The sequence below is a fragment of the Fusarium venenatum genome (assembly GCF_020744135.1).
Source record: "Fusarium venenatum strain MPI-CAGE-CH-0201 chromosome Unknown EDB82scaffold_1, whole genome shotgun sequence".
In the NCBI taxonomy this organism is placed as follows: Eukaryota; Fungi; Ascomycota; class Sordariomycetes; order Hypocreales; family Nectriaceae; genus Fusarium; species Fusarium venenatum.
Genome location: NW_027072129.1, coordinates 10,415,321 through 10,441,279, shown reverse-complemented (window position 1 = coordinate 10,441,279; position 25,959 = coordinate 10,415,321). Strand labels below are relative to the sequence as shown.

Sequence of the window (25,959 nt, the reverse complement as noted above, 5' to 3'; positions counted from 1 at the left end):
GCAAGGGTCTCACCAGGATCAAGGCATCACAGTAGCCGGGTCCAGGTCCAGGCTTCTGTACTTGGTACGAATAGTTGGTTGGTTGCTGGTCATCGGACTTGACTGACTCAAAAAACTTGTCACGTCAAATTGAGTGGCTATTGGCTTCACGATTCAGAACGTGGCTGGATGACCAGCGAGCTAAGCGCAGTGAAATGACAGACAAATGAAATGAAAGGGAAATGGAGCTTTGCCACGCATAAATACAGAATGCATGCATGAACAATTCTAGGATTGGCGCAACTCTATCTAAGCCTCCCAGGTACAGTACGGCAGACAACCGCTGACTAGCGAAGTATGTAACTATGCATGCTCCACGTTGATGTTTATGCTGCTGTCGTTTCTGAGCCATTTGAGGGACTTTATTGTTCCTTTTTGTTCCACTTATTTGTCTTGCTGCTATGCTCAACAGGCCTCCCGGATTCTGATCCGCAGAAGCCAAGCAGAAGCGAAGCTACTGTGCCTGTTGGCCCGGGCCCTCGGTTCCCCCGTAAAAGGGCCCACGACGAGGCCCCTGAAACTCACCCGGCACCTCAAGTGAATAGTTCCGAGAGGCGTCTATTCGTACCAGACTGCAGGGACTGTAGAGAGTAGAGTCGAATGCAAACGCGGTGAGTGGCTGAACGGTTTCAGCGGTCGAACGGTCAAGCGGCGGGCTACCGGATTAGGGAATTCACAGCTAAGATTGTTCAGTTTAGGTAGTGTCACGTTCTGGAAGGGCGGTCGAGGTTAGTTTTGGGCCGATCTTTGAGATCGTCTCATTGCGATGGTGTATCTTGTCGACCGTTTCCCAAGGGACTGACTGAGGTTTGAGGCAATTAAGTGACAAGTTCGGATGAATAGTCAAGTGAATCCGAATGGTTGGGTTAAATGCAAATGTAAATGCGTGCTTATTAAGTGTTTGTGTTTGTGTCTGTTTGTTGATGTGGAAACGGAATGTGATGTGACACTTGAAGGGAGCGAGTAGAAGACACGATTGACGATGGAAGTAATGCGCCCTACCCCGCGCCGCGTCGCATTGCATTGCAGTGCATGACTTGAATGCTATAGTCTCGAATCATCCTCTTAATTATGGCTTGTTGTTGTTGTTGTTGTGATTTGAATAATTCCTTTGATTGACTGGACGCTACTGGGGGGAGGTGCAAGTGTCAGGTATGCAGAAAGAAAACGGTGGCGTTGGCGAAGCTGCTTTGTTTTAGATTCGATACCCTTGTAATAACGTTGGCGGAAGCGATAATGCAGAAAACGTTGCAGGAAGTTGATTATTGAACTCAAAAAATATAAAGAAAAATACCTAACGTTAATGATATTCAAGTAACCGTTTCCCCCAGTCTACTTCCTCTGATATTACTATCCTTCCATCTTATCAAACTGTCAACCAATTCTTGACCGTCAAATACCCTGGACACCCATTACCCACTGAGCCCGCTAAAAGGATCCCTAGTGGGCACTGCACGTTCCTCAAGAGGTACCTAACCTAGCCCCTCCACTAGCGGAGGTACCTTAGTAGACCCTGCACTCCATGACTGACCGTCTATCACATTGGACGGGATTAGTTAGAATTCAAACACGCGCCCAGTGTCACTTGTCACTTGTCACTCTCCCTCACTGGCGACTACCTTCTCTCTCTCAAAAACAATCTCAAATTGCTTTCATCTTCTCCTTCAAACGCTCTATCCGTTTCCTCATCTTTATTCTCCTTCAACCCCCTTGATTTCTCTCTGCTTCACCTACTCCTCTTTTACGTCTCCTGATTTAGTGCCACCTCCCGAGACTTAAGAAACGAGTACAAGGTTCCCCTTCGCCGCCTTTCTCTCTCACACTCTCCTCTCGACCCCAAAACCGAAATCCCACTGGACCTCTCGAGCTACAGCTGCAGCACACCGCACTACAAAAAGTATAGCTTCTCCACCAGGCTCGAAAAACACAGAAAAGCGTCCTTTCTACCTCGGATTCCCCCAAAAGATTGATCCACCCCCGCCTTTCTGTCGCGCTGCAGTTGAATCGAACTCAATCCAATCCCACTCTCTCGTCACTGTGATCGCTCGCTCCCTTGACGCCCTTTTGCTTGTGCTGCGCCGCCTGCCAATCCAAAAAGAGCACCGACTTGCAGCCGCCGACAAAGAGAGCTCCCCGTAGGACTGCCGCTGACGATCATTTCTGCCTCGACGAATAAACCCCCAAATCGACGCCATTGCTCGTCGGCCAAGACACGATCAAGCTTCAAGCCGGCACAATCGCACATGCCACCGTTGATGTCCTGACGACACCGGCTTGGCTCTTACCCAAAATTCTTGTCACCCGTGTCGTGCCGTGCCGTACTGTATTACCGTACATCGTATCACGTTTCTGTTTCCATCCACCGATTACCAATCTCAAAATGGAACCAGTTCCTGAGACAGAGCGTATGGAGGAGTTCCGTCCTGCTCCTACCCCTGCTCCTGTTTCGGCTTCCACCTCTGTTTCTGCGTCATCCGCCGCTTCACCAGTCGTGCCATCACCGCGACTGCAAAACCCCAACGCCATTTCTAACCTCAGCATCGATCTGCCCCGAAAGCCACCAAACCTGAGACGAAGTACCGACCCCAGTCCGACTTCGCCTGCTTCTTCACCATCTTGGTCTTCCTCGCCATTCATTCCCTATCGACCACGCACCACTTCTCCGCTGTCGGGAGCCCACACCAGATCTCGTTCTACAACAAGTCTTGCGCCCCCAATGTCCCGCACTCAATCAATGCCAGGCGTTAACGGCTCAGGCCATATTCTGTTCTTACCTCAGCACCGCCCTGGAAGCCCAGTTGGATCACCTAGTAGAGTGCGAATTCCACGAAAGCCTGCTGATGAGTCTTTCCCACCTATTTCGCCAATCCGAACTTCGGTTCTTGAGCCGGAACAGAGGCATGAGAGACGAAGCACTTCTCCAATTATGGGAATTTCCACAAGCACTCCCGCGCGACTTCGACGACCATCTTCTCCTCTGCGGTCCTTCACGTCTTCGAGCACTGGCTCCCTGGGAACCTTTCCCTCGACCCCCTCATCTTCAATCTCGTCTTCATCCTCTTACAGAAGCTACGACGCCCTTTCAGGGAGCTATGGAACCACCTACTCTTCTGTACCCTCCACACCCACATCGACCAGGTCCCGAAGTCCCAGCATCTCGAGTTTGGAAACCATTCCTGACACGCCTGACGCTGAAGAAGCGGCGCTGGAAGCTGAAAGAATTGCCCAGCTCAAGGCTGATGCAGATGCTGCTGAAGGAAATGATTCCGCAGACCTGAAAGGGAAAGATGGGCAGATGCGAGGACGCACAATGGGTTTCGGCTCTAGAGATAAGCGAAAGCGCTGGAGTGTGTGCGGTGCCGAGCGTCGAGGGGATATTGATCTCGAGACCATCTGGGAGGATTGATTGGTTGGAGGTGGACGATTGATTGAGATATGGTTTATCTCGATATCTGCCAGCTTATAGCATGCGTAGCTCAAGCTGGCACGGGACGATACTTGATACTTTATGATTGCATCACGGGCGACGGTTTACTGATTATTCTTGGCGGCATAAGCATATGGTTTTTGTTAGTTTCTTGTTATCTTTTACAAAGGGCACGATGGCGATTGCGTGGCCCTCTTGATACCCATTCCTGCACACTATGGATGATTCGACAGGACAAGCACGCACACACACAGTTACAGACAGATAGGCAGGCATTATACCCACAGACCACACTTGATTTGGCTGTGAATGGAAACAGATTTGTACCTCATAGTTGGATGAACTGTGTGCACTCTTGGTGATGTTACCCGTAGGGATTGTATCATTATACGACTGGCTACAGGGACACAAAGTTGTGCGATGACGAGCTAGGTACTTGGAACTAATATCCCATTACTATAAATCAAGGGCATACTTGAGTATGTATCTAGTGGGTAGCAGAAAAGTTGGCCTTCTGAGTCTTAGGGTATAAAAATAGGTAGTCCAAGAACTATAGCCTAAGGAGCATAAAGTGACCTACTAATTTCGTCTCGTATGCTTCCAGCGGTCAACTTTTCTGATACCCTGAGGTCAGTCAATCCTTGGATCGGATCGGAATTAAAAAGTCCACTATTTGCCTTTTGTTCCCTCGCTGTAGACAATTAATTGCTTCTTCCGCCCTTTGTTCCCTATTGTGCCACTGAAGGCCAAGCCTTGCGGTTGGCGCCAAAAACTCCCTTCAATCGATAAAGTGCCCCCCCACAAGTAAAGCCGCCGCCCTTGTTTGTACAAGTCTTGTTAGGTTTTCTTATACAACCATCCCTCTTCCAATATAACGTCGTGCCCTTTTTGTATAATCAACCAATTTTCAATATTTTACCACCCTTGTGCTTATATTCGAATCCTTGATAAAAACCCTTTGATCAAGATAAAGTTGTACTTAAAGACGATGAGATTCGTCCCAGAAATGATTCTCTCACCACCAGACTCAGCATCTCTTGTCCTACTCTCACTTACAGCTTCATTAGCTTATAGCTGATTATTCTAATCAACTCTCTTCTTCTTCAAGATTTACTCTACAAGATGCTTCTGCCTTCAGTTGTTGGCGCGGTTGGCCTTCTTGGCACGGTTGCTGAAGCTGCTCCTCGCGGTTCTTGGTTCCGTCGAGTATGTATTCTCATCTCACTTACAAGCAAACGCATACTAACATGTTCTCAGACTCAACCTCAAGTTGCTCGATCTGCCAATGATTATACTCCTCCCAAGTATACTCCTATTGCCAGTTACACGCCTCTCAAGAACACGACTACTTCTGTCATCAGCTCGACAACTCTTGAGCCAACCATCCAATGCCCTACCGACTATGTCTTTGTCACTACCAGAACTGTCGATGTCACAGTTACAGTCACTGCTTCTTCCAACGGATCTCACTACACCACTGAGATCTGCAAAGATTGCACCAAGACTGTGACTATCAGCAACACCGTCCTTGTGCCTCCTACCAAGTATGCTTCGACTCTTCCATACGGTAGTGAGAACACCGGTTCTCCCTACCGCCCTGTCAATTCAACATATGCGGCACCTTCTCAAACTAGGACCGGCAATGACTATCCTCACTTGAACTCAACCGCCGGATACTCATTCACCATGCCTATCGATCAGCATGCCTCGCCTACTTACCAGACCCCTGGAGAGAGCGCAGTCTACAGTGCTACTGATGGTCAGGTTTCTCCCCCGGTTTACACCAAGCCGGCCAACACCAAGCCTGTGTACTCGGATCCTACTTATAGTAACTCGACTGGTACACCACCAGGATACGTTCCTCCCGTATACACCAAGCCTGCTTACTCTTCTCTTGCTTCTGGTAACGAAACTGTGCCTGTGTACACCAAGCCTGTGAACACGCCTGTTTACTCAGCCCCAGTCTATACGAAGCCTAGTTTGCCTGGTAACACTTCAGTCGTTACTCCTCCTGTTTACACGAAGCCTGTCGAGGCTCCCATCTACACGCCTCCTGCTTACACAAAGCCAGCTTACCCTGGTCCTGTAATCCCTGGTAACTCTTCTACTGTTGAGCCTCCAGTCATCTCCGCGACCACCGAAGATGCAATCTACACCCCGCCAGTCTACACCCCGCCAGTCTACACCCCGCCAGTCTACACCCCGCCAGTCTACACCAAGCCTGTGTACCCAGTCCCTGCCATCCCCAGCAACTCTTCAACGATTGAGCCCATCATCCCAACTCCCACAGGCTCTTCCGCCAGTGAGACTTCAGCTTCGCTCTCGACCAGCGCTGATGTTGACCCCATTTACACACCACCCGTCTACAACCCTCCCGTCATCAGCAGTGAGCCTTCTGAGTACTCTACCATCTCTATTCCCACCAACTCGACCATTCCTCCTATAATCCCTACAACCTCTGAGGATCCCATCATTATCTCAACCACAGATAGCGCCACCACCTCAGAGACCGAGACGTCTTCTGCTGAGACCACTTCCTCTACTGTCACCAGCTCTCAGGTGCCACCAGTGATCCCCACCCCCTCAACCACCGAGGCCTTCACTTCCACCACCGAGACATCGGAAACCACAATCACTGAGACGAGCGTCGAGACTGCCACAACCAGTCCCACCGTGACACCCTTCCAGCCCACCCCCACACCCGAGGCATTCAGCTATGAGCAACCGCGACAAGGCGGACTGGCTGCGGCTATCAGGCTGGGCCTTGGAATCGGCGCTTAAGCTACTAACGACATCGCTTTGACGACATGGCTCCTTTTTACGGACAGCATTTCTCTTTTTTGGATTCGGAGTTTGAGGGTTCTGATTAATACCTAATTGTGGTTTCGGGATAGTGTGATATAGATGCATACATGGAATGGTAGAACATATGTCGGTGGAGTACTACTGCTAATGAAGAGAGCAGGAGTATCATGGAGGGTCTTTTACTTTGTAATTCTTTTCTGTTTATTCTAGTCAAAAGTATGAAAGTTTTTATGAATTTGTTTTATGGTTGCAGTGACACATTTATTGAGTTAACTACTTACGAGCGAATTGCAAAGACACTTATCGGACAATCTGTACCTCGACTTATTCCCATATCAAAATCTCCACAGCGGTGCTGACACTAAAACTTGTTGTGACGCTTCCCATTTGCTCCTCACCATCACCCAAGTTCTTTCCCTGTACATCCTACTCCCAAATCCGTTCTTCTTCAACCGCAACGAGTAACTGATGACACTGTGCTAATCGCAAACTACAATGCCCTTGGCCAGAACCATATATGAATCATATCCCCGACCATCATTTGCGCCAAATTTGTAAAGAACAGGCGAGATACGGAACAGGACACGGCTCCTTGGGGATATCTTATGCTCCCAGACGTCAGCTTCCATGGCTTCTGGGTTCCATCGCCCTAAGTTACCTGGCTCTTGCGATCGGTCCCCCCAGTGAACCTCGTAGATTGCCCTGGAACTCATCATAATTTGATCGAGCTCAATAGCAGAGTCAATGATGTCCTTTAGCTGGCCCGAGACCATGTCATCAGTCCTGTCAGTTCTGGGTTGACTATCCGCCATAAAAGGTCGCAGGCGTTTGGTCTCCAAGTCCACCACACGTTTGACGTCAATGCTGTCGTTGCCATAGAGCTTGCCCATTATTGGGTAACCTCGGTATAACCATCCTGCGATGAGAGCAACAGACGGTTCAGTCTCCAACTTGCCTTCTATTTCTCCAATATGTGCTAAAACAGTGATCAGGATAATTCTATGAAGAGATAACATAGATACTGACCGATAAAGCTTTCTCTCGTAGCTTTGAGCGTTTCTACGCCAGGTCCACCCCGAATTTCTTGTTTGGTGTCAAATACAATATCTTGAATAAGAATCCATAGGCGGCCTTGCATGAGGGAAATGCGAAAATCTGGATACTGGTAGTGTTTCTGATGATCTTTAGAAACACGTCGTAGCCGCCGCGTGACTTCGTCGTCGAGCGATTGTCTTGACCAAGTACCATCCAGTGTATGAACCAAGCACCTAATGTTGTAAGCCATCTTGGACCATTCACTCTTGAATGCATCGTCGGCTAGCTTGTTCGGGTTGTCGAAGCTACCACCATTCAGAAGTCTGCGCAGTCGATCTGTCTCCTGATCAGAATCTCGAAGTCGTGTGTGTACCTTCTGGAGTTCCTTCTTTTGAAGATTGTACATATCAACCAGCTTTTCGTAATTGGTTTTGAGGTTTTTGTGCCGACTTTCCTCGGATTCCAGCTGTTTTGTGAGTCTTTCAACGTCCGCTGGCGTTGGTGGCTGGGCAGGTCGTACCAAGACGCTTTTGACATAACCGGCGATTTGATCCATGCCGGTTTGTATTCCACTCTGTACCGTCTGAGATAGTTGAGATCTCTCTTGGGCGTCAGTAGTGCGGTAGTCCCTGATAAGACCATCGTGGCTCGCCTGTTGCCTCGCAGAAAGTTCTTTCGTGGTCGAGTTGTCAACCTCACTGCTGGAGTGTGTATTGAGTTTGGACGATTCAACCTTGGCACGAGGAGTTGAATTCGACTTCAACTTCTGTGAACGAGTTCTTATGCTCACTAGTTGATCGCTGGACGAAAGGGTAGTGTCTTGGGTCACAGTAAGCCAATGCCTGAGAATGGACAAACGCGAGCTGATGAGTAGAGTGGGAGTGAACGCACCGAAAGGATGGCCAGCAGGGTGGAGATAGATGACCCTTTAGGCTACGTTTTTGGCCCAGTGTGCTGCTTCTGAAAGTGACAGTATTATTGAGATATGACAAAGGTTATGGGGGAGTGTCATGTGTTGCTGCGATGCTGTGACGGTTATGCTTTTATTATAAAGGCACGTAAGGAGCGGTGAAGGGGGAAAGAAAAAAAGGAAAGAGAATAGAGAATAAAGAAAGATTAAATGTTTTTTTTGAAAAATAGTAAGCGCTACGTATAAGCTAATGCATAAAGTGTCATAAAAAGAAGTTGAATTTGCTTCTTTGTTCTTCGGTTTGTGGCTGGCTGCAAGTCCATGTGCAGACAGAATCATCCTGACCGACGCTTGCCCTCAAATTCCTCCTTAAAACGTTCCTTCTTTTAACCCCTTCTCCGATTTCTCTTCTTTCTATCAATACTAAACAGCCAACATCACATGATACACCTACTGGCCACACAGCAAAATAGCCCCCTTTCTGTTCTGCCACTCCCTCGAGACGTTTTTCTGAGTTTATAGAACAGCAAAACAACGAAACAGCAAAAACAGAGACTAACGGATCCAACGGTGATTTTATCATCATCGGTCTCGACTTCGGGACCACGTAAGTTTTTTACTCCATGGTGGGGGACTGCCAATTATAAATGGTCCGAGTAACACTCTTACTCACTAGGCAAATCTGCTAGATATTCGGGAATAGCTTGGACTTATTCGAGAGCGCCCGAAGACATTGAAATTGTCACAAGCTGGGATGCAGAGCTCAACCATCGCTCAGACAGTGGAAAGGTACCGACCCAGTTGCTTTACAGCAGCGACGGAGACACTTCTTGGGGTTATTCTATACCTGCCGAGAGGGATGCTCTCAAGTGGTTTAAGCTTCTGATTCTTGATGAAGAGGATATCTCTACTTATGTGGAAGATTCCTCTCAACTTCGACACGCCAGAAAGCTCTTGGAGACTATGAAAAAGGACACCGTCGAAGTTGTTGGGTGCTTCCTGCGCAGGATCTGGAACCACGCAATTGATTCCATTCATCGCAGCGCTGGGCTTGAACTTCTGCAGAAGTCGAGATTCCACGTAGTGATTGCACTCCCCGCCATCTGGCCTCCCTACGCACAGCAGCGTATGAAGCAGGTTACCAGAGCCTCCGGCATTCTCGATCCTAGACCCTGTGGCGACACTACACTTCACTTTATCTCCGAGCCGGAAGCGGCGGCGCTGGCTACCATGAAGGATCTTTCGAAGAGATCAACTTTGAAGGTATGGTTTAAAAACTGGAACATTGGGAAACATTCACTTATAATGCTGCAGGAGGGAGACACTATGGTCATCTGTGATGCTGGAGGTGGCACAGTAGTAAGTTATGGCCGAGTTTCTGTTCGTCTGTTCGCAAATTCCTAATGCAGTATCAGGATCTCATCAGCTACGTGATTAAATCTATCGATCCATTTGTGGTCGAAGAATGCGTTGGAGGCGGTGGTGAGTTTCTGATTTATGTATGATACTGCAGCAACTAAGAGTCTTAGGTAACCTATGTGGAGGTGTTTTTCTTGATGAAATGTTCCTGAACCTCATCAAAAAGAAAGTCACCCCAGGCTCATGGGCGGGCGTAAGCATTGCAGACCAAAAGAAGCTTCTCAACGACAGTTGGGAGTATGATATCAAGAGACAGTTCTTGAACCAGAACAGGACTTGGCCAGTTGAATTACCTGGAAGTTTCAGCGGTTCAACTTTCAACCAAAACCGACGAATGTTACTTGAGCTTAGTTCGTGAGTCATGTTCAACGCTAGTTTGTTGGCTGGATGATGACCTGATTTCTTAGGAATGACATCCTTTCTATTTACGATCCCATCTTCAGCAGGGTCGAGACACTTGTCCGTCGTCAGATCGATGCTGTTCACATGAAATACGGTGAACCAGCCAATGTAAGTGCTCTCATATAATTGGGTATATGAGAGTTCTTTTGTTAACATGCATAGTACATCATTCTTGTTGGTAGACTCGGTCGTAATTCCTTCCTTTTCAACAGACTGAACACCAATTTCAACATGACAGTCCTACAATCCGTAGGAAATAAACCGTAAGTTACCTGTACTCATATTACACGAGTGAGCGTGTGACTGATTGCGTCATAGCTGGACCGCAGTTTGCCGCGGTGCCGTCGTTCGCGGCATCACTAGCCACAGCTTTTCAGCGAGTCTTGGAGTAGAGATTAACGCCCGAATTGCTCGAAGAAGCTACGGAATATTAGCGAACGTTCCATTTCGGTCAGACGAACATCTTGAATCCGAGAAGTTCTGGGCAGAGGACAAACAGATGTGGCAGGTTGCCGGTCGGATGAAATGGTTCTTGTAACAGGTTCACAGTAACTATACTAACTCCATGATTTGTGACGCTGACTTTTGTAAGGAGACAATATGCTCACCAAGGATCCGGTTCGACACAAATTTATGCGACTGTGCTCTGGACATATTGATTGTGTCCAGCAGGCCATTTTTGCTTGCTCTGAGTTCCCTCCGCCCAACATATGGAAACCAACTGTACAACAGCTGTGTGTGATTCAATGGACGCGCGACATCAACATCGACTCGCTTCCAACATACGCCAACTCTCTTGGGAAAGTCTTTCACAAGCTTAATTACGAAATCGAAATGACTTGTGAAGACGGAACCGTGGAATTCACGGTTTATTTTGAGGGCAAACGCGTTGGTGCCCATAACGTTGATGTCCAGTTTCATTAGAAGTTGGCACAGATAGTACTGGGAATTAAGAGGCAGGGAAGGGAACACACGGAAACACTTGAGATTGTTCTCATGGAGCGATGTAGATAATAAGCTAATCTGGCACGTTTTTGTTCTAGCTACATGTTTAGGGGGAATAGACGGATGATTTCATAGATCGGATTTGAACATCTAAAAAAAATTGATCAATTCAAAGACAACGTTTATGTTCACAGTTATTGACTTGGGCGTCAACCTTGCCATGAATCTTAGGCTTCGTTGGAATATAGAACATACTAAATATGGTACCGATCTATGCATCTTCCATTACCACATCCTCCTGTGCTTCAGTTGCTACAGACTGTAGTTCCTTCTTCACCTTACTTGCTTCGCCATTAACCTTGGGAGCATCTCTGATGTGTCGATACACTTTTACCGTGCAATCCTGTCCTGCGGTCACCATTGTCTCACCGTGGACGTCCACCCAGAAGCATACACCCTTGTGGCCTTCGACCCGTTGCAGCACCATCTTTGATACAACGTCCCACATGACAATACTGCCATCCTCACTAGCAGAAACAATAAAGGGAGCTCCATCCAGGACTCCAAAGCAGCCTCCTACGGCAAACTTGTCGTTGATATGACCTTGATATGTTTTCTTAACAGTACCAGAAACATAATCCCATAAGCGAATGCAATTATCTAAATTAAACGCTAAAACAAAGCGGCCGTTGGGAGCGAAACAAACGTTGGCGACGGCTGGATTGTCTTCGTGAACGAGAGTCCGTAGACATTGGCCGGTTGATGTGTCCCATATACGACTAGATATTGTGTCAGTAGATGCATCAGGAGATGAAGTAAAGGGGTCCATACATCAAGCCGTCTGTCGAGCAACTCACGACCAGCGTTCCGTCTCGACTAAAATCGATCCCACTGACGGGATCGCTGTGTGCAGGTAAGCTGCGCATCAGCCTACCAGCACGCACATCCCACAAGAAGACAGCTTCATCGTAGGAACCACTGGCAAGAATATTGCCCTTTGGTGAGAACGCCAAGCAATGGATATAGTTGTGGTGACCCTTCAAAGGTGCCATTTCCTGACCAGCTACGCTCTTTCGTGTCGTAGTTTTTGGCCGGCCTGTAACTCGATCCCACAGTCGAATAGCTTTGTCGTCTGAGCCGCTTGCAATGGTGTTACTATCAGGTGTCCAAGCAAGACAGCTTACTCCAGCCATATGTCCGACGAGTGTGTTCATGTGCTCGCCTGTCGTGGCATGCCAGATCTTCACAGTAGCGTCCGCTGACGCAGATGCGATAAAGCGCCCATTTGGTGATATCCGAACTTGTGAGATGGGTTTAGAATGGCCCCGAAGAACAAGACGGGCTTTGTAGTTGGGTTTGAAGGGTTCTTGAGAGGGAGTAGATTCGGCTTCTGGTGGTGAGAGCGAGTCTATTGGAGCGCGGCGAAAAGATGATTGTGAGCGAGAGCGTGATCGTGAGGAGCGGGGTGATCTTGTTCGTGATGTTATTCGAGATTGTGATCGCGAGCGCATTCGGGAGTCGGACCGTTTGCTAGATATAGACTGCGACCTCAACCGTGATCTTGAACGCGATGTACGTCGGCTTTCGTAACGACTTTCTTCAGCGCCATCTTGACCAGGACTTGGACTAACAGTCCTGCTGTTTCTGCGGTTCTCTCGTATCGATAGCTTCCTTGTCGCAGACAGATCTACGTCTCCATTCTCGCCGTCGCGTTGGGGGGGAGAGTCGCTGCTTGATTTGTGGCGCTTAACCCGAGGTGAGTCACCAGGCCGCTCGTCATCAGAGGCCATCGTAGTAAGGGAATACTGCGGGTTCCTTTGATAATGCTAAACCAAGGGTGGGAGGTAGTCTGGACGAGGCTGAGAGTTTCGCGCGCTGGGGGAGAGTGAAAGCGCGAAGGTGGGGTACGAGGCTGAAGGACGCTATCCAATGAGAGTAATGAATCACAAAGGCAGGGGATCCTAAAAATAGTGGATCTTATTGCAAAACAGACGGGCGCATAAAACTACAGGTGCTAAGCCAGGCACAGCACAGTAGCATTGCATATAAAATTAAGATTGCCAAAATTGTCCCCTTCATAATAAGCCAACGACTTCAATTGAATCCTACCATCCATTAATTGATTTGTGACAGTGACACGTCGTTATTGGTCAGGGCCCAAAAAGCCACTCCTGAAGATCCGGAAACTACCATAGTTTGGGGAAATGGGGGAAGAACTTTATTGGGCAGAGTATCCCAATTCAGTGCCCTCATCTCCGGGGAAATCTAATCACACAATTGTCGCCATTTCGGCAGTTGATGTCATTGAAGCATTCATGCGCAGAATGCTTCATGATTGATGGACGAGATGAATGAACTTTGGAGGGGGTGTGAACAATTGAAGCGCTACAGAATAAAACACCCCCTTTTTGAGTTCTACAGGGTGATTGAATTTGAAAGCATCAAAGAGACAAGCTTTCGCTACAATAAATTCTGAGACGCGGACCCGAGGCGTCCGGTAGTCCAGCCACGGCGTTCACTCTGCGACATACCGGTGTATTGTGTTTTTTCTAGCCACGCTGAATCAACGGCCGAACCCCTTTGACTACCTGACATAGGTCAAAGAGTGCAGTTTACCTGCAGCTACTAGTGACTGTATAGGCAGCTGAGTTGGTGCAAATGGAACCAACAGGTTATCAACAATGGCGGTCAAGGGTTTCAAAACCTTTCGGATGATAAAAGGTAATTTCAGCTCCGTTCAGGCTATTGATCGCGTGCCGCACCGCCTACCGAAAGAATCGACGATGGCGCTGTAATTTCTCCTTTCCAAATCATTAATCCGAGTGATGTAGGGAGTTGCAGTTGGTCTTGCAGTAGTGGGCTATTCTGGCTTCATCATTTGGAGACAAGAATTAACTGTCGCAGCCGAGAGACTAATAGTTCGGGACTGGTTGTTTAATCCCAGGCCTGTCTTCTCCCTTGTGTGTCAGTTTCGTAACCTCTTTGTTAATCCATGCCAGAGGAATCAAGACATTCCGCGACCGACATGATATCTAAGACAATTGTCTCATCAAGATCCCCGTCATTCAATGTTGACCAGCTGCAAGGTCATTCCATCTGTTCCAAGTTTCTTCTCTTTTGACAGGAATTAGCGGCCGAGTAATTGTCAAAGCGCCTACAAAAATCGAAGTAATTTCGAAAACGGCGATCGGCCAAAGGGAGGAGGGGTGTCTCGGCATCGCGATGCCAGGTCTGTCTGCATGGTCATTAAAAACGTGCCAGTGAAATGCTCCCAAGCGGCTGGTTCAATCCGACGAGAATAGCTTCATGTGGCGTAGAATAATTAGCTGAGGATAATCTTGCAACCCCTATAAACCCAGATTGGCAGTTGGCTAGTGTAACTGGTCTTCAACGCTACGGTTCAGCTGGAGATCGACTGGACCCTTCTAAAGCGTTTGAACGACGACGGTTATGGCGTTTAGATTTAATTGGTTAATGCTATCTTGAATTAACCATCACTCCCTTTCCCGATATGTGATAGGTCATTGATCAACTCACATGTCGTGCTCTGAATAGACTCAATTGAAATTTGAGGCCAAGATGAAATGAGATTTTAGTGGCTGATGCCATTGGTGGATGAAGTGAGCAATCCCCTGGGTAGAATGCAGTATAGCGAAGGATGCTCTGAAGGCATAGTGAAAAGAAAATCGGCACATTATGAGAGGCGGAAGCGGAGCTGGCGAGGGCCCTTGTCGAGCCAGCATTGCATTGGCCATGAGGGGATTATTGATCCCGTACAAGAAGGCCGGATCGTACGTATTCGATAATGAATGACATATGAGGTGCGGCCGTTTAAGTGGGATGCGAACTGTTGACTGCAATTGTTAGAACAATTTCATATACTCTATAGACGAGACAATACTATACTAGTAGTCATCCTGACTTTTACCATAGGGGTTAGTTGGACCATGCCTGCTACCGCATACAAACTCAACTATACCATTCTAGTTATTATGCAAATGCAGATTGTCAGTCATTCATCTTGAATTACATTTTCCATGTCTCACCCAAGGCTCGATGCTAGCGGATCGGATAGATGGTGCCATAGTACCCCGTGATCGCTTCGAATCCTCAATTTCCTTTCCTTTACCATCACAAGTGATCGTCGTTGCGGCCCATACGTACAACGTTGTATTCTCTGAATAGGAAAACCGTTGTGCGCCGAACTCGCCTATTCGATTCGATTTGCCCATGTCAAATGAAAGTAAGCAGCCCTACGAGAATTGCAGCGGCTACACAAAACATATTTCTTGTTGTGACCGTGTCATTGGAAGACGCAAAAGCAAGTAATAATTTAGTCTAGTGTGGCATACTTTTCAGCCTCTTGGTTCTTGAGACAGCGATTCACTGGTCAAAGGTCATGCTGGGAAAGTGGCATACCTAATATTAATCAACAGGCGTCAAATAAAAGCTTTCATCAAGCTTAGCAAGGCAATAGCTTAATGCCTACTAATACCTACAAGCTACAAGCTTATTCCGAACTTTAACTCGTCCGCTGAGGCCTTTCGGTGACTCCCCCATTAGGTAAATAATCCAACGCTCCAGTGGAAATGGGGCCTTTTGTTTCCTGACAATGCATTTTATGGGGGAGTTAATAATAACATCGTAGCTCTGACTTTACTCGAGTGTTTCATCTGCAACTTTATACGGAGCAATGAAAAGCGTGACCCAGGGACGAGCATCTGTTCATCATAGAACAAGTGTTTCGGATAGGGCCATATCCTGTCACGTTGAGTTCTTTTCCCGACGTTCCAGGAAGGACAGTTGGGACGTTTTGCTGACATAAAATGTCGCACCAGAAAAAGAAAATAAGACAGCACGGATGGTAGATGTTCCAGACCTGCCAAGAGCTGGAACGCAAGACAACAAGTCAAGAAAGACATTCAACGCATGCACAACAAAGGGACTCGGACGCAAACGCAAACAACAATAGCAACTGATAATGTTAGCCATGTCATAATAGCATTCATCTCATCTCGGGGTACGAGCGGCGATCAGGCCCGGAAACCGGCTCCCTGCCCCTGAGCTTCGAGATCCCTGGAGTTGGGAATCCTAGGTAATCTTGTTAGGTCCAAGAAAAGGTCTCGATGGGCATGGGCATGGGTCATGAGTCGCCTAAAAAGCCTAGAGATCAGTCAGTCATTCTCAGTCAGCGAAGACTAAAAACAGTGACGGGAAAGGAGTTGAAAAAGGGCACATACATACGAAACAGCGGGCCAATTCCTCGCCAAGCAGGGGTTTGCCGAATCGCCGACATGTGTGTCCCCGCGTGTAGCCAATCGATAGAACGTCGCCCACTCAAGTTTAATTAGATTTTTGTAGACGAAGCCGATATGGGATTTTTGCTTGAAAGCTCAGCAACGATCCTGGGTCGTCTCGGCCCTCATGGTCCGATCTCTCCCAAGCGAGCAAAGTCCAGCCCGCACGAGGCGAAGGTCAAGATTTCCAGGCCCGCATACTGAACAGCGAGTGATTCATGCCGGGCAATTGGGACGGACGGGATGGCGGAAAGGGCGAGACAGAATTAAGAGACATGTTTGCTGATATTGGTCCAGATTCGCAATCTATCACCGTCACCAGGGGAAATCAATCGCGTTCATGTGCCAACTAAACGGTGTATCAGTGTCGCAATTGATTGGAGGAGTCCCCTGGCTTACTGTGCCTTAGCGGATGAACTGCTAACCGTGATCGGTTTAAGCCGCGCTGACCAGCAACAGAATACTGGAGGAAGGAGTTCGCTTGCAAGAACAGTGCAGTGTGGTGTAATGCCTGTGGCTTTTCTGACTGGTGCGCACCAAGCACCTCAGAGGTAGAGAGAGAGGCTGAGCGGGTGAGGTCCTCTCAGGGGTGGTGCACTAACAGTGCTGCCAATTAGCGAGTGTTGGCAGTTGGTTCTTGAGATTCAATGCCTGGTCGCACCGATTATGCCCCTGGACTAATATGTACTGTACTGCTTTAGCCGTTGGGTTGGATGGGCACGCGCCTTCACCGACCAACAGCCTCTTGTGGAGAGAAGATGTAATATTCTTAGGATGTTTGACCTGAGTTGGTTTGGGTTGGCCTGAACCTAACTGAACTGGTGCTGCCCTACTGCAAGGCAAGGCAAGCGCCGACGCAGGAACACCTAAATCCTGTAAGGCACGGGCTGTGCTTGCAGCGTCGGTCACCTCGAGTGGAGGGTTAACATGGTACCTGCTTTAGCGTCCCCCTTGGCGCTCAATGGTCCCGCAGGGTTGTGGTTGACTGGTCCAAGCTGGTAACTGCTAGGGGTACGTACCCCCACACTGCACACCCTCTCACCTTCACGCCCACACCCAGTCCCCCTCTGGCATTTATCACAAAAGGCAAGCTTCATCCGCTGCTTCTCGTTCTTTTTTCCCTCTCTCTTCACCACCACCTTCAATCCAGTCACTCTTTTCACGGCTTCCAGCCTACCACACTCTTTTTATTATACTCATAATAATTTAGGTCGCTTTACAGCTTCTTATCAACAATCCTCTTTTCCTACCTTACCAATTACTATATACCGTAATTCTTAAATCCAACCTTCAAGATGCAGTTCACCATCTCCGCCGCTGCCCTCATGGCCCTCGCCACCCAGGCTCTTGCCCAGGTCGCTGACTTCGACCCCGTCCTCACCCCCAGCAACTGGGAGCAGGTCAAGACCGGTGAGACCCTCGAGATCACCTGGCAGGCCAAGCCCAAGTACTCCGGCGAGAAGATCTCCATCTCTTTGATCGGTGGTGCTACCCAGAACACCCAGGTCCCCATCAAGACCATTGCTACCGGTGTTGACAACGACGCTGCCTCTTTCTCTTGGGCCATCGACTCTTCCGTCGGCACCAACAACGTCTACGGTCTCGTCCTCAAGCTCGAGAGCAACCCCGAGGTTTTCCAGTACTCTTTCCCCTTCAAGATTGAGGGTGGCAAGGCCGAGGAGAAGCCCTCCGAGACCGAGGAGAAGCCTGCCGAGACCAAGAAGGACGACTACGAGCTCCCCACTGAGGCTCCCAAGCCCACCAAGGAGGCTTACCCCGTTCCTCACACCACCGTCGTCGCTGTCCACGAGACCGTCACTGTCCCTTGCAACACCACCACTGTTGGCGGCTCTCCCACCACCTTTGTCCCTGTTGTCAAGACTCACTACCCTATCCCTCCTCCTGCCCACCAGGCTCCTCCCGCCAACAACAACGGAACTGCTCCTCACCCTCCCGTTTACACTGCCCCTGCCCAGCCTAACGTCCCTGTTGTTCCTACTCAGCCCGCTGGTCAGCCCCCTGTTTACGGACAGCCCACCCCTACTCCCGTCCCCGTCTCCGGTGCTGCCCGTTTCGGTGCTCCCGTTGCCGTTATTGCTGGTCTCGTCATGGCCGCTTTCGCTTTGTAAGCGGAGTCACGCACCATTTGATCTTTGGTTCTAGCGTGGCGTCATGACTTCATGACTGCATTTTAGAGGGTTTCTCGTTTCTTCTGGGTATGGAGCAGTCTGGGTATATTGAGACTCTGTTGCGCACATACATTGATTCTTTTGTTGGTATTTATGAGACGGAAGGTTTTCTGGATTGTTAATGTATTGAGGAAAAAACTATAAAACCCAATTTGGGTTATTTGTCTTGATCAATTTTCTCCGATGTAGCTGCCCTGTGTACCTATGCTGCTACGTCGAATAGACATTTGGCCCAACTTTGTGTTTCCCAGGGATCATCCTTCTAGTGTTATGAATATGAATACTAAGATACCCATTTTACTTTGACAATTGCATCCTACGGTACTGGTGAATTCCAACTTTTGTGTGATTTTGATAAACCAGACTAGTTCTGTCATGATATTGTGATTTTCGGTTGGTGAAACGGCCAGGACCAAACGTGCATGTCTATCTTATGGATCTAACGGCTCTGCATATGCATACTGGGTTCTTGGGATCAACAAAGGAAATTACGAAGCAATTGGTTCTCCGCTCTCAAAAGTTTGATGGGCATGTCCATGCTATGAGATGCTTCGCTGCATGTTGATTGCTGGGTTGCTCCATCCGTTCATTTTGTCTCGTTTCGTCTCAAATTGATGTCTGTCAATCAATTAATTGTCGGCATTAAATTGATTGACAAGCACACCCCCCACCATTACGAGATGGAGCCCTATAACCGCTGAAGGAATGCTTAAGCATGACGAATCCGTCATCGTTCGTTTCAACCGTTGCCGGCAGTGGCGTACTTGGCATGAGCTTGAAGCCGTTCTGCCGCGGGTTGGAATGCAATTGTTGCTTGAGAGTAACTGACTAAAGATATATGTGAGGTTTGCTGTTGTTTCACCCTGTAGATCAAATACTTTAGATGAGACTCTTTCTTACTATGAGATGCAAGGGAAGAAAGACTTGGAGTTGAGGCTGGTGAAGAGATGAGTAGACATGACGGTAGTATCTATAGGGCAAATGTTTATTGATATAAGAGTAAAGTAGCCTTGGCAACGAAACCAACTGTAGATCATAGATCAATTACTACATCGCAGTGTCACAACGATCTAGTTTGCATGTCACTCAGATCAAACAAAAACTTAATGTTGCAGTTGATTGCGTATACAAGTCTCACATTCGTGTCCCGTTTCACTGACAAGGGAAAACATTGAAACAGCCCGTTCTCTCTCCGTCCTTGTGCCACCGAGACGCAGCGCCTCTTGTCTATCTGTCAAACGCACGCGGCGCTTTTGTGGCGTTTTTGATCGACAGGGACAAGTTCGAACTTAGACGTCTCAGTATCAACGTCATTTGGTCTTGGTATAAGAACGCAAAGTATGTCATCGACGGTGGTTGGCGATTAAGACTAATGCATGGTAAAGAACTAAGGGCAAATCATTATAGATCGTCAAAAGCTTGGTACGAGAATTGTCTTGCCTTGAGTAGCTTCTTTCTGTCGGATGTCGAGAAGACTTGCGGATTACTTATTGTGTCACTTAATCACCCTGTAGACAGTCTTGCTAAAACGTAATACGATAGACTTTGAAGTTATTTTTGAACGTTACCCAATAGTATTCATGAAAAAGAAATATTCGCATCGTCCTTTGACGCGATGAACTACCCTATTAATCATTGCCATAACTTGACCGCTCCATTGAACCATTTCGCGCCTGTCCAGCATTTGAACCCATAATAATTTCGTAAAACATCAGTATTCTATCCATCTATTTCTTTATATTCTTGTCACACTCCAATGCATTTAGTGGCCTCCAATCTGGCCCTTTGGCAATGGAGGAATCCAGCAAACCGCCAGGTTCAGCGCGATAGTGATGATTCCAATAACCCAGAAGCCCATAGCATAGTCATTGCCACCGTGCATGAAGCGGAAGACAATAGCAAAGATGACACCACCAATGTTGCCGCCACCTCCAGTCAATCCTGATAGAATACCGTTGGCAGAAGGGTGAACGTGAGGCACGAGAGCAAAGTTCGCACCGTTACCAGCCTCGATGAAGATGGCCATGACTACCACGAGACCAACCATGGTACCGATGTTTCCCCCGTTAGCTTCAGAGGGGTTGACCTTGCCAATAACGATAAGAAGAGCACCTGTGAGGAATCCGCAAGTGAGGATCCAAATTTTCTTGAGCCAGAGGCTGCGTCCAAAGTTGTTGTACAAGATGTCGGCGATGACACCACCCAAAGGTCGGTTCAGGAAGTTGAGGAAGCCAAAAATTGCAGCGTAGTTACTAGCCTTTGTCTGATCGAGATGGGGAAAGTTCTTCTTGAAGTATGAGCTGAGGATGGCGTTGATAGCAAGCTCGCCACCGAATGAGCACGCATAGGTAGCGATGTGAAAGATGGTTTGAGGGGAGTATGTGACAGGAAGCGCTTCGCGAAGACTTGGCTTGACCACAATCTCGCCCCGAGCAATTTCCATAGCCTCTGAGCGTGAGATGGAGTGCTCGTGATCGCCAACCTTGACATCTCTCTCCTCGCCGGGGCTCTTCTCTTCGTCTGAACCTGCACGGTCGGGTGTGTGTGTGCCAATAGGGGTGACATCACCAGAGCTAGAGATTCCATGCGCTTCCATGTTCTTTCGGACAAGCTCATCTTGGTTATCCCAAGATCCCATAGGGCTGTCTTCACAGAGAAGCAGCATGCCGAGACCACAGACGATCAAGCAAACCAAGGGAACAATGAAGGTGACTCTCCAGGCCTTTGAGGGAGTAAGGCCGTGGTTGGCAACCAGGGAGTCAAAGACAGCAGGCATAATGAAGTAAGTTCTTTCAAAAAGTTAGCACATATTCATATAAGTCATTTCTTTGTAGAAGTTTCGTGGGTGAGGAGCACTTACATTCCACCACCAGCGTTTCCCCATCCTCCAGCGAGAGCGTTGGCAGTACCAACTACGTTCTTGTCAAAGAACCCAGTACACCATACCTGGCAAGGCACAAATGTTGCACCAAGAATACCAATGAAGAATCGAGAGACATATAAACCGGTTGCACTGTTGACAAGTGGTGCGAGACCGATGGGAAGACAGCCCAGGAGAATCAAGTAAGCGAAGACGCGTCGAGGGCCGTACAAGTCGCATAAAGGACCGGTCAAAAATCGAAGGAAGAATGTAGCAGATAGAGAAACAATATTGGAGTTTGCGATTTGAGCCGGTGTAAGATGGAGATCTTCTTTGATAGTGACCGTCAATAGAGGGGGAAAGGTGTACCTGGTACCCTGTCAATACACCATAACAGCAATACTTAGAATTTTTCAACTTACCAAGCCCAGAAAGCGAGCATAAATCCAAGCCATGAGAAGGAGAACACTCGGCCGTACATGTTGACAGGGTTGAGCATTGGTACACTTCGTGCTTTTCTACTGATGGGATTGACCTCAGGGGCCTTCCACAGGTGGGAGATTTGAAATCCCATCTTGAACAAGTGGGCTGATGAATTTGGAGAACCTCAAGCCAGATAATTCGTAACTTCTGAAGACAGTGAAAATGATTTGTGAGGATTGGAAGGGTCTTGATTATCCCTGAGTTGCTTGTTGATGTTGAGCTTGAATAGTCTTTCGAACGGGATGATGCTTAGGACATATATAGCACGACTGTGTTGTATACTTTGTAGGCCAAGTTATGAAAAAAGAACCATCAAAAATTGTATCTCCGGTTTCCTAGAACTATCTTTGGGATACTGAATCGATAAGAAGACGACAGCTTGGCTGTGCTGTCTTTGAGATAGTAGCGAGCGAACAGTGCAGCGATACTCGGAGGCCCGGAGATGCACAATTCACTGAAGCCTGCACAGAATTCCTCGTCAATCCGATAAGAACTGGGCTGATATGATGTAGGCTAAGAGCGGCCCGTTGTAGTGCGGTGTTGCAGAGCCTCAGTGGTCGATAGTTGATAGTCTTGTAGTCTCCTAAACAGTGAATAATCAACTGTGGTGGGCTTTGAATACGATACACATCCAAAGATGTTTTGACAAAGTTGGCGAGTCCTTCTCAAGTCCTAGTTATCATGCTATGAGCCCCTGACAAGCAAGTCCCAAATGGTTTTTTGGGCGTCAAGGCGCAATCACTCAAGCGAGGGCGAGCAACCAGATAACCAAATTGGATTAACCGATAGAGATAACGATTGGGCGAATAGTATTCATCAACATGTGCCTTTTATTTCCAGCCCATGTCTCAAACAATGCAAGTATGCGAGTTGAATGACGGGACGCTTCCTTGCTAGACATGGCGAGATAAGAGCTGCAGCATCACGGAGTGCTAGTCCAGACGGTCATGTACCGAAACTACTTAACCGAACCGGAACCTTAAGCTGCAAGCCAAGGTGCTCACGTCGTTGTCGTCTGATAAGCTGATCGTCTGTGTTCAAATGTCCAACATGTAATTGGCCATATGCCAGGGTGCCTTGGCGTAACGGCTGCAGCAAGGGCGATCAACAAGAGCCGCGATAAGGAACACGGCTATTGCGATCCCCTAGCCGCTACAGAGAGGCTTGTTCCAGGGGCCTGGATGGGACTTAGAAGGGTGGGAGATAAGACCTTGGTGGTATTTGGAGAACTGAAATGTGAATCTCCGCGGAGTAACGGTGTGGCGGGGTAAGGTCATATATATACCACACAGCAGGCTATAGCTTCAGCGATAAAGGACAGGAACAACGGAGATAAGCAACGTTTCGAACGTTGGCATCTTCGAGAAGAGAAGCCAAGGGTTGGACCAGATACGGCAATGCGCTAGGGAATTATCCTATCTCGTCGCGGGCGTAAAGGGATGGTGGTGTCGTGTCAATCATGGGGGTACCAAGCCAAGCGTGCGATGCTCTTCGTATTGGACCCTCAACCCTGGTCTCTCTCCTTTGTATAAAGCTGTTGGGACACCCGAAAACGTTCCAATGGTAAGAAGATGGTATAATATGTATGTATTGCATACTATGCTGTCATTTGGCATAACTTCCATCATCAGCGACATGACGGAAGACCAATCAATCGGGATTGTGCCTCAGTGAGCAACTCACGCGCCGCCGCCTGTTGATCATATTGCTCGGGCTGCACGTATGGAATGTTCAGCGCAGCAATAAAAAGAAATTGGAATCGTCCAGATCTTGAACAAGCTGATGACTAGCGAAAGCCATATAGCCACTTAGCACTGGGCGTGGTCGAGCAACCACTAAGGCGCTGAGAAGCTGTATTTGAGTTTACCATCTTCAAGGATCTGGTCCTGGAAGAGTCCCGAGTCGTCGCCCGCTTGGACGTGCCTCAACCAATATGGTTTCTTGGAGAATTTCCCCTTGTTACTGGATCATCTTCTTTTCTGGAAGCATATAAAACCGTCAGAGGTTGTTTTTCGTTGTAGAGCAATGGCGTCAGTGGAAGAGTGGAACTGAGCGTTTAATCCACGCGCCGAAATCGGCAAAAGGAATAAGGCTAGAAAGAGGGAACGAATGCTAAACTCATGCAATCCTGCTGAAGTTTTAGTGAGGCTTAGCACTTTGGATCTTGCGCCTTCTAACTCTCTTATTTCCATGATTATAAACATTCTTCATCATGAAGCTCATGTCTTCATTACAACTCAATCTTAGATAAAGCCATGATTCCCCATGGAGCAATCACTTTGAGGGACTCACAGAAAGTCAAGGACGATCATGATGCTAAACTATATACGGTAAGAGGGGCACTTAAAACTCTCTTCTCTGACTGGAGGATAGAAGGGTTAGGCTCTGGTTTTTTCCGATTTTTTTGCGCAAACAATTTTTTTCTTAATGACTCGGGCCCGTGGAGGGGCAGTTCTTCAAGAGTTTTGTTTTCTTTGGTGGGGGATACATTTAAACTTGCGATTGTTGTTCTTCTTTCTCCTCAAACCTCCAGTTTTTGGTCAAAGTTGAATCAAAACAAACCAAATCGACCCCGGTTTCTCCAAAGGTGAGTCTCTTCTCTCCAATATGCTTTAGTCTCGTCATCACGTGGCCCCCCAGCCTTTGCTCTGACGGCATCGTATCCCCCTCGTCACTCCAAAAAATGCTGGTAGTACGGCTCATAGCCAAAATTATGTGGGGTTACTCTCGGTGTGTCTTCACCTTATTAAACTCATGAGAAAGTAAAAGAGACAGAGACAGAGATATTCATCAAATTAATCAATTTGTCAAGAAACACATGTGACTGACTATGAGATTTCAGATCAACCCCTGCTTTCGCAGTCTGAGTCTAAACTTGAGAACATTTGCAATGGCTTCCTCAACCGTCCCCAAGACCTGCAAGGTCATCACTGCTGAGACCATCGCCAAGGGCTTCCTTGGTGAGGTCAAGGACACACTGGCCAAGATCCAAGGCGAGAACCCGTGCATACCTACCTTGGCTGCTTTCCTCGCCAACGGTGATCCCGCTGCTGTCAAGTACGCTGAGTGGTCCAAGAAGACATGTGAAGAGAAGTGAGATATTCCTCTGTGTAGCTTGAATATCGCCCTGTCTATCGGGTGATGGCTACCCTCTGACCTGGCGCTAATGTATACCATAGCGGCTTCAACTTTGACCTTCGAACTGTGGACAAGGAGCTCCTCGAGGAGGAGATCATGAAGGCCAATGAGGATGAGGACGTCGACGGCATGATCGTCTACTATCCCATCTTCCCCAACAACCCTTCTCACGACAAGTACATCCAGGAGTCTGTCGATCTCGGCAAGGACGTTGAGGGTCTTCGACACCAGCACATCCACAACATGTACCACAACATCCGCTTCATTGACCCTCCCGAGAACCGCAAGAAGTCCATCCTCCCTTGCACTCCTCTCGCAGTTGTCAAGATCCTCGAGTACCTGCAGATCTACAACCCCATCCTGGCTTCCGGCAACCGACTCTACGGCAAGACCATCACCGTCATCAACCGATCCGAGGTCAACGGTCGACCTCTCGCCGCTCTCCTCGCTAACGATGGTGCCACCGTCTACTCCGTGGATATCACCGGCGTCCAGGTCTTCACCCGTGGAGAGGGTATCAAGAAGGCTCGCCACCTTGTCCAAGACAAGGAGGGCTGGAAGCTCGAGGACTGTCTTCCCCTCAGTGATGTTGTCATTGGAGGTGTACCCGTCGAGTCTTTCAAGGTCCCCACCGAACTCATCCGTGAGGGTGCCGTCTGCATCAACTTTTCGTCCTACAGAAACTTTGACGGTCCTGCCATCAAGGAAAAGGCCTCTATCTACGTGCCATCAGTCGGCAAGGTTACCATTGCTATCCTGTTGAGAAACCTGGTTGTAAGTGCCACTCGTCCACCATACGACATGCCATGTGATACTAACCAATCAGCGCCTCATTGCCAACCGACCCTCCAAGGATGAGTCGCAGAAGAACGTCGAGGCCCGAGCTGAGGCTTTTGCCGATGACTAAACTGAATGCTTTTTTTTCAGGTGTGAAGGGGAAAAAGAAAAATATTTTGAAAGGAGGGTTATGATTGCTTTGAACTAGATTACGGAAAGAAAAACTCACAGGG

At 48.1% G+C, this 25,959-nt stretch overlaps 10 protein-coding genes across 10 annotated transcripts; 6 read left to right on the top strand and 4 right to left on the bottom strand.

Moving 5' to 3' along the window:
* Nucleotides 1-247: 247 nt before the first annotated feature.
* Nucleotides 248-688, top strand: EDB82DRAFT_110479 (uncharacterized protein). The gene has a single exon (XM_065606968.1). It carries the CDS (start codon nt 349-351, stop codon nt 631-633), a length of 285 nt encoding a protein of 94 aa, XP_065465959.1. The 5' UTR covers nt 248-348; the 3' UTR covers nt 634-688.
* Nucleotides 689-2,327: 1,639 nt separating this feature from the next.
* On the top strand, nt 2,328-3,511 carry EDB82DRAFT_110300 (uncharacterized protein). Its single transcript, XM_025734220.2, has one exon. The coding sequence runs from the start codon at nt 2,420-2,422 to the stop codon at nt 3,443-3,445; it is 1,026 nt and encodes a 341-aa protein (XP_025587784.1). The 5' UTR covers nt 2,328-2,419; the 3' UTR covers nt 3,446-3,511.
* A 688-nt stretch (nt 3,512-4,199) lies between these two features.
* Nucleotides 4,200-6,515, top strand: EDB82DRAFT_492882 (uncharacterized protein). Its single transcript, XM_025734231.2, has 2 exons — nt 4,200-4,672; nt 4,724-6,515. The coding sequence occupies exons 1-2, from the start codon at nt 4,589-4,591 to the stop codon at nt 6,245-6,247; spliced, it is 1,608 nt and encodes a 535-aa protein (XP_025587785.2). The 5' UTR covers nt 4,200-4,588; the 3' UTR covers nt 6,248-6,515.
* A 235-nt stretch (nt 6,516-6,750) lies between these two features.
* EDB82DRAFT_522150 (uncharacterized protein) lies at nt 6,751-7,862 on the bottom strand (the record flags this gene model as incomplete). The annotated part of the gene is made up of 2 exons (XM_025734242.2): nt 6,751-7,247; nt 7,298-7,862. 2 exons carry the CDS (start codon nt 7,860-7,862, stop codon nt 6,751-6,753), a joined length of 1,062 nt encoding a protein of 353 aa, XP_025587786.2.
* Nucleotides 7,863-8,426: 564 nt separating this feature from the next.
* Nucleotides 8,427-10,961, top strand: EDB82DRAFT_472866 (uncharacterized protein; the record flags this gene model as incomplete). Its single annotated transcript, XM_065607982.1, has 10 exons — nt 8,427-8,445; nt 8,760-8,823; nt 8,936-9,479; nt 9,531-9,575; nt 9,632-9,698; nt 9,746-9,989; nt 10,043-10,145; nt 10,200-10,300; nt 10,356-10,552; nt 10,630-10,961. 10 exons carry the CDS (start codon nt 8,427-8,429, stop codon nt 10,959-10,961), a joined length of 1,716 nt encoding a protein of 571 aa, XP_065465958.1.
* A 179-nt stretch (nt 10,962-11,140) lies between these two features.
* Nucleotides 11,141-12,870, bottom strand: EDB82DRAFT_110220 (WD40-repeat-containing domain protein). Its single transcript, XM_025734265.2, has 2 exons — nt 11,814-12,870; nt 11,141-11,761 (listed from the first exon to the last, which is right to left on the bottom strand). The coding sequence occupies exons 1-2, from the start codon at nt 12,770-12,772 to the stop codon at nt 11,254-11,256; spliced, it is 1,467 nt and encodes a 488-aa protein (XP_025587788.1). The 5' UTR covers nt 12,773-12,870; the 3' UTR covers nt 11,141-11,253.
* A 2,537-nt stretch (nt 12,871-15,407) lies between these two features.
* Nucleotides 15,408-16,006, bottom strand: EDB82DRAFT_110166 (uncharacterized protein). The gene has a single exon (XM_065606967.1). It carries the CDS (start codon nt 15,902-15,904, stop codon nt 15,602-15,604), a length of 303 nt encoding a protein of 100 aa, XP_065465957.1. The 5' UTR covers nt 15,905-16,006; the 3' UTR covers nt 15,408-15,601.
* Nucleotides 16,007-17,410: 1,404 nt separating this feature from the next.
* On the top strand, nt 17,411-18,774 carry EDB82DRAFT_492867 (Ser-Thr-rich glycosyl-phosphatidyl-inositol-anchored membrane family-domain-containing protein). The gene has a single exon (XM_025734276.2). It carries the CDS (start codon nt 17,575-17,577, stop codon nt 18,406-18,408), a length of 834 nt encoding a protein of 277 aa, XP_025587789.1. The 5' UTR covers nt 17,411-17,574; the 3' UTR covers nt 18,409-18,774.
* A 1,384-nt stretch (nt 18,775-20,158) lies between these two features.
* On the bottom strand, nt 20,159-22,212 carry EDB82DRAFT_110148 (major facilitator superfamily domain-containing protein). The gene is made up of 3 exons (XM_025734287.2): nt 21,751-22,212; nt 21,329-21,697; nt 20,159-21,257 (listed from the first exon to the last, which is right to left on the bottom strand). Exons 1-3 carry the CDS (start codon nt 21,900-21,902, stop codon nt 20,231-20,233), a joined length of 1,548 nt encoding a protein of 515 aa, XP_025587790.1. The 5' UTR covers nt 21,903-22,212; the 3' UTR covers nt 20,159-20,230.
* A 2,310-nt stretch (nt 22,213-24,522) lies between these two features.
* EDB82DRAFT_110122 (uncharacterized protein) lies at nt 24,523-25,959 on the top strand. The gene is made up of 3 exons (XM_025734298.2): nt 24,523-24,904; nt 24,991-25,723; nt 25,776-25,959. Exons 1-3 carry the CDS (start codon nt 24,642-24,644, stop codon nt 25,854-25,856), a joined length of 1,077 nt encoding a protein of 358 aa, XP_025587791.2. The 5' UTR covers nt 24,523-24,641; the 3' UTR covers nt 25,857-25,959.